The following is a 7,083-nucleotide window of genomic DNA, read 5'->3' on the forward strand; positions in this document are numbered from 1 at the left end:
TTAACCCAAACCTGAATATCAGCCGTGGCCCTAACGTGGCAGAGTGGAAGCCAGGCCTTGTCCTCTGGGCTGTGGGAGAGACAGAGGCTCTGGCCACTCCACGGCGGCTCCCTGTATGTGCGAGGCTCCCGCCTGTGTGCTTGCCTGAGACGGACACAGAGGAAGGAATGTGCCAGCTGCAGAGGCTGGACGATGGGAGGAGGGTTTGGAGCAGCTCCTGTGGGGATGCCCCACAGGAGAACGGATGGTTCTGATGTCAGCTTCTGGGTGCAGGTTCCTGAGGGCACAGGAGGGTCTGGTGGCCCCGGGCAGCTTGCTGGGGGAAGCTCCGTGGAGGAGGAAGTCCAGAGGTCAGGAAGGTCCAGGAGGGGTCTGCTGGGGGGCGAGAATGCTCTGAGCAAGGTCCCAGAAGTCCAGAGCTCCTGAGGGACCTGGGATCGGGGAATTTCAGGGTTGGTCACCGCCACAGCCCTCACAAGCGAGGCCCCTCTCTGGGACTGGGCACCTTCTCACCTCGGCCGGTTCACAGTTCTGGAGGGCAGCTGTGGCTGTTGCTGGGAACCAATAGGACCTCCCTGGGGCTTCGGGGTGGGGTGGTGCTGTACAGCCATGGGTCCATGGCTCACTCCCGCCACCTAGAGGCCACTGCTCCTCACAGGCTCTGGGGCTGGTGGCCGGCCTCTGCCCGCCGGGCAGGACCACCTCACCAGATGGCAGGCTCTCTGCTCACCTGGACGGGCCGACACCTCTCCCCCTGCAGTGGCTACTTGCACACAGGGCTGGACCATGCCAGGGTTCAGGGCTCCTGTCATGGGGTGTGGCTGCAGCCACACCTGACCTCTCCAGCTAACCTCCTTCCCTGCCTGTCCCGTCCACTCCTTTCTCTCCATCACCTGCCCCTGGCGTGAGCCAGGCCACCACTGACCCCATCCACACCTGTCTGACCAGGCTCCCATGTGCCCTGATGCAGCCCAGTAGGCTGGGTCCCCTTCCTGAGGAATCCCCAACCTGCTAGCCATTGTCCTCAAGACGCGATAGCATCTTGGCCTCCGTCTGCAGACTCTGTGAGCCTCCACTGGGACCCACTGAGACATGTCAGGCTCCTCACGAGCTCTGTCTTGAGTGGCCATGCCCGGGGCCCCACCTGGCATCTCATGGAGGAGGGAAAGGGCCCAGCATGGGGCCTCTATTGGCTCAGTTCCCAGAATCCTCGCGGAGGCTCTGCCACAGTGCACAAGGTAAAATTCATGGAATCGTAGAGGAGGCCAGTTATACCAACATGCAGTATGGAAACGGTTTCTGTAAGTGTGATCAAAACCCAAGTATTTCTTCACCAATTCACCAAACAAAATGTGACACACAGGGCAGCCTCTGCAGTCCCAGCAGCAGCGGGCGTGGGTGCGATGCGTCCCCATGGTCTGGGTCAGCCGTGGGCCCAGCTCACCAGATTTGGTTCATGGCTTGGTTCGTACTGAATGTGCCTTTCTGCTAGAGGTCGTCGTAAAAAGGAGGACGGTTGCTTCCCACCACTTTACCTTCTGTCATGGGTTTGGTCATTACCCCCTGGATTGTTGAGACTCCTCCCACCGTTCCCTCCCACCTTGCCTGGCCACCCCCCACCAGCTCCCAGACCCACCACGTCTGTTCCATGCCATCATCTTTACACACCCTGTCCTGCAGTGGCCTCTGTCCCTCCCCGAAGCTTGGTAAGGTTGTTGGGGCTTCGATCCACACCCCAGACGACATCCCTCTCCCTCCCAATTCAGGGACACTCTCTGCACCCCTGAAAAGCAACTCCCAGCCCTTCTGAGCCTCTCTGTTCCTCTGGGCACTCCTTGTTTCCCATCCACCCTGGCTGGCCTGTGGCCTGTACTTCTGATCTGCACACAGGTATTACAGGGGACAAAGACCCCAGGGTCCCAGCCCTCAGTGGGGGTGGAGGGTACAAGGGGCAGTGGTCTTTGTTCTCAACCAGCAACCTAGGTCATGCTTTGAAAGTCACTGTGCCAGGAGATCTTTGTGGCTTAAAACGTTTAGATGAACGAGATATTTAAAAGTGTCCCTCAGCTGGGCGTGGTGGCTCACTCCTGTAATCCAAGCACTTTGGAGGCCAAGGTGGGCGGATCACCTGAGGCGGGGAGTTCAAGACCAGCATGATCAACGTGGTGAAACCCCGTCTTTAAAAAAAAAAAAAAATTAAATAAATAAATAAATAAAAAAAAAAAAAAAAAAAAGTGTCTCTCATGCAAAGTCCCAGCCTGGGGAGGGTCAGGGTGGGGCTCTAGTCTGGTTTTTGGGGGTGTCTGGGTGCATTCCCTCCCCAGAACCTTGTGCTTGTCCATCCTGAAGAGAAGTCAGGTGGGGAGTAGCCTCACTGCTGGCTCCTCGACGGTGGCTTGCTCCAGGGGTCTGTGCTGATACCCCAGACCCCGCCCCACCAACACCTCAACCAGGACTGGGTGGAGCATGGCTGCACAGACTCCTCTGACAGCTCCGTGATGCTTCTGGGATGTTGGCTCCCTCTCCTTTCTGCTGCCACTCTTAGGAACTTGCAGCTAACTGGGGAAGTTCTCCTCCATGCTGTCTGGGCTGCACCTCCGTCCTCCACCCCTTACCAGCATCTCAGGACCTCCAGCCCTGATGCTTGGAGGTCTCCCCAGCCTCCAGCTCAGGCTGGCTCCCTTTGGGTGGTCTTCAAATCAACTCACCCTCAACCACTGCAGAAGCCTGTGTGTCTGGCTGGGCAGGCTCCATGGATGTGTCCATCGTCCTCATAAATGATGGGAACCAGCTTTGAAACCCTGGCTGCCAGGACCTCTGAAGCCTCGCTTTCTGAGGTTCTTGCTGGTCTTGTACAAGGGCGGCTCCAGTGAGGCTTCTACAGGACCCTGGCCAGCTCCCTGGTCTGGCTTGTCAGCCACTGAGAGGGTAGCTGCAGCCTCCACTGGTGCCCAAGATGGGGCTGGACCCTTCAAGCCTTCGTATGTGCCCAAACCATGGGATTCTAGCCACAAGGACCTGCTTGGATGGTCTAGGCTGGAAACGATGGGCCCAGCTCACAGGGAGGGGCAGAATCAGTCGGTATAGAAGCTGGAGGGTTTTTTTTTTTTGAGATGGAGTCTTGCTCTTTCGCCAGGCTGGAGTGCAGTGGCACGACCTCAGCTCAGGGGAACCTCTGTCTCCTGGATTCAAGCAATTCGCCTGCCTCAGCCTCCTGAGTAGCTGGGACTACAGGTGCGCCACCACGCCTGGCTAATTTTTTGTATTTTAGTAGAGACGGGGTTTCACCATGGCCAAGATGGTCTTGATATCCTGACCTCATGATCCACCCGCCTTGGCCGCCCAAAGTGCTGGGATTACAGGTGTGAGCCACGGCGCCCAGCCGAGACTGGAGGTACTGTGTTCATGATGATATTATAATAATATCTCATGGGGCCTCTATCTGAGAAAAGCCTTGCTCCAAGGAATTCTATGCTTTTTCTTTATGATTAAGATGTCTTTTTTTTTTTTTTTTTTAGACAGAGTTTTTTTTTGAGACAGAGTCTTGCTCTGTCACCTAGGCTGGAGTGCAGTGGTGGAATCTGGGCTCACTGCAACCTCCACCTCCTGGGTTCAGGCGATTCTCCTGCTTCAGCCTCACAAGTAGCTGGGATTACAGGCTTGCACCACCATGCCGCCTGGCTAATTTTTGTATTTTTAGTAGAGACAGGGTTTCGCCACGTTGGCCAGACTGGTTTGGAACTCTTGACCTCAAGTAATCTGCCTGCCTTGGCCTCCCAAAGTTCTGGGATTACAGGTGTGAGCCACCTCGCATGGCCAAAATGAGTCTTTTTTTTTTTTTTTTTGAGACAGAGTCTTGATGTCGGCCTGGGTTGGAGTACAACGGTGCTGTTATGGCTCACTGTGACCTCTGCCTCCTGGGCTCCAGCAGTTCTCCTGCTTCAGCCTCCTGAGGAGCTGAGATTACAGTTTCCTGTACCACATCTGGCTAATTTCGGTATTTTTAGTAGTGATGGGATTCACCATGTTGGCCGGGCTGGTCTTGAACTGCTGACCTCAGGTGACCTACCTCCTTAGCCTCCCAAAGTACTAGGATTACAGGCATGAACCACCATGCCTGGCCAAGCTGAGTCTCTTAACTGACCATATTTCCCTTTTCATTTTGATTGCTGGGAAGCTCAGTTATATCTGATTAGTGTGCCACAGACAGTCCAAGGCATGCTCCGCCCATTTCACCAGCTACCTGGCCTCACAGTTCCGTGGCTGAACTCGAATGACTGTAGGCTCCACCGCACTGCAGACAGCAGCTCCTCACCCCACACCCTCCCCCAGATTGTGCCCTCTCCAGCAAATCACCCGGCATCTGTGTTACTGAGGGGCTGGCAGGCATTGGTGGGCATGCTGGCCCTGCCCTCTCCTTGTCCTAACCCTCCCCAGGCCTGGCCTCTCTCTCTGGCTGCCTGCAGTCTGGCCCTACCTGGGGACCTCCTACAGCAATGGCAGTGAACACTAATTGTCACGCTCCATCCCCTGCGCTGTTCTCAGGCATGTGATGTGAGTCAGCTTACATCACCTTGACAGGAGCGCTGTGAGGCTGACAATGTCGTCATTCCAGTTTCACAGGTGGGGAGACTGAGGCGCAGAGCAGTCAACGTGCAGAGCCCAGGATCTGCTCCGGGGAGCTGACCGTGGAGGCAGGAGCCTTGCCCACGCACCCTCTGCAGAGGCCCCCGGCACCTCGCGAACCCCAGCACCGGCCCCTTCCAGAGGCCACGTCCAGCTACTGCGCACTCACACCTGCAGGCCCCCCAAGCCTCCTGGAGAGGTGACCTCCCCGCAGAGGCCCAGTGACCCACACTCCGCTCTGGGACGCTGGGGACGGCCTTCCAGGCCAAGGCCGGAGCGCGCGGGGCTCGGCGAGGCCCAAGAGCAGGTCTGAGGGCGATAGGTCCTGAGCCACCCACCGAAGGACCGGGGGAGAGCAAGGCCCGAGACAGGAGGAGAGAACGGGGCGGACACCCCGACCTGCGGGGCCCCGCCGCTCGGGGCTGCCTGGGCTCCGGGGGGCGGGCTGAGGGCGCTTGCCTCGCGGGGCATTGTGGGATCACGAGTCTCTGGCGGCAGCGCGTCAGGACTACACTTCCCAGGAGACTGTGCGCGCCGCGCGGCGCCTGGGGGTTGTGGTTCAGAACGCGGCGAGCGCGGGCGCAGAGAGCGGGGCGGGCGGGCGCGTGGACTACGCGTCCCAGGATGCCGCGCGCGGTCGCGGGGCGAGGGTTTGAACCGGGGATCTGCCGCCCGCAGCGGGCCTGCGTCGGCTGCGGCGGGTGCGGGAGGTGGCGGCTGCCGGGGCCGGGGTCCCAGCCAGGCGGCGGAGGTGGGCGCGGCGGCCGCGGGGGGCGCTGCTCCTGAGGTGATGATGGGCAAGGAGGAGGAGATTGCGCGGATCGCCCGGAGGCTGGACAAGATGGTGACCAAGAAGAGCGCGGTGAGGGGCGCGGGCCGCCAGGACCCCGGGACCCCCGCCCCGCCGAGACCCCGTCGAGCCCGCCGACCCCCGTTAGGGCCGGAAGACGACCTGAGGGGCAGGACAAGACCCGTCCCCGGCAGAGACTCCCGGGACGCAGGGGAGACCCCCACCCGTGGCCGAGACCCCTGCCCCGGGCCCGCCCTGCCGTTCACTCCCGCGGCCCCGGGAGAGGCCGCGATCGGGCCTGGACCTTGTCCCGGGAGCCACCCGCTCTGGACTCAGCCCTGCCCCCCGCCCGCAGTAACGGGCTCGCAGCCGTCCCTGCCCCTTAACTGCAGACCCCCAGCCCGGCCCCGCCCCGCCTCTCGGAGCCCCCGGGGCGTTCGGGCCTCCCGGGCCCCCTTGCCTTCCTCCGTCCGGGCCCGGGCATCCTCGCGGGCCGAGCCCCGCCCCCAGCGCAGCCCTCTCGCGTAGCGTTTGTCACCGGCAAGAGCTTGGAGTCTGAGGTCCCCTTTTCTCCGGAGCTTCCGTGCCTCCCCTACCTCTTCCGGCCCTTGTCATCCTCCTTCACAGGCCCTGTCTGTCCCCACCCCGCAAGAACCAGGTTTCTCTAATAAATTCTCTCCCTTCTTTAGCCAGGATTTAGCCCGCAGCAACTTGGGTTGTGGGTGGTTATGTGGACACCCCCGGAAAAGAGCCGGTGTGCTTATATAAGACCCAGGAGGTCGGACAAGCCTCCCCCGGGAGTGTCTGACCAGCTCTGCTCACTGCGGCCTGGACCTCTGTCTTGCCGCCGCAGCAGGACTTGGGAGGGGCCAGGCCCGTGGGGGTCCAGCTCCACTGTCATGACCTCGGCGCCCTGTGCACCTTCCCACAGAAGCATCTTAGAGGATGGTGCCTGCCTCCTGGGGGGTGGGGAGGGGTCTGGTCGCAGGTCACGTGGAGCTCCTGGCCGGCTCAATAAACGTGGCCTGCGCGTTCCCACCCAGACTGTGAGCTCCTAGAGCAGGGCCAGCTGTGTGTCTGCCAGGCCAGCCCAGGGCGGGCGGTGAAGGTGGCTGAGTCATGGGCTTTGGGTGATTTGTGCAGCCACCCCAGGGCTGTGTGACTGCAGTAGGCGTTTGGGGGGAGCTTTTTGGGCTGAGCAGGGTTGAGTGTGGGTTCCTGTTGACCAGGGTTTTCGACTGGGGTCCGCACTGGGAAGGGGTGGGCTCCCACTCATTTCTGCTGGGTGCAGCACCGCCATCATTGCATTCACACACACCCCTGGGAAACTGGTCAGCACAAACTAGGGGTCTGTGAACCTTCTATAGCTGTTTCCAGAGATGACCTGAGAATGGAGTTATTTCCCTTCTTAGAGGAGACAGAACACAAAAGAGAAAAGCTGTATGTGGGAGAAGCAGGGATGGGTCATAGCGCCGGGGGGAGGGCTGGGTGGGGCTGGCAGAACCGACAGTGGGGGTTCTGATGGAAGAACAGCTTCAGTAGAAGCCCTAGGAGAGAATGAGGAGGGGGAGGAGAGCCAGCAGAGCCTCCTGGGGGGTCCCAGTGCCTGAGGTCCCCTGGGGGACTTGGGGGCCAGGCTTGGTGGTTGTTTTTTTTTTTTTTTTTTT

General features: G+C 60.1%; 1 protein-coding gene across 2 annotated transcripts in view; it reads left to right on the forward strand.

Annotated features, from left to right (window-relative positions):
- Positions 1 to 5,236: 5,236 nt before the first annotated feature.
- The window catches only part of TCEA2 (transcription elongation factor A2), an 8,831-nt gene continuing 6,984 nt past the window's right edge, over positions 5,237 to 7,083 (forward strand). For both annotated transcript variants that reach the window (XM_017515654.1, XM_017515655.2), the window contains exon 1: positions 5,237 to 5,488. In XM_017515654.1, coding sequence (XP_017371143.1) covers positions 5,417 to 5,488 — 72 coding nt within the window. In that variant the 5' untranslated portion in view covers positions 5,237 to 5,416. The remainder of the gene's footprint in view (positions 5,489 to 7,083) is intronic.

The sequence above is a fragment of the Cebus imitator genome, unplaced genomic scaffold, assembly GCF_001604975.1.
Source record: "Cebus imitator isolate Cc_AM_T3 unplaced genomic scaffold, Cebus_imitator-1.0 Scaffold555, whole genome shotgun sequence".
Classification (NCBI taxonomy): Eukaryota; Metazoa; Chordata; class Mammalia; order Primates; family Cebidae; genus Cebus; species Cebus imitator.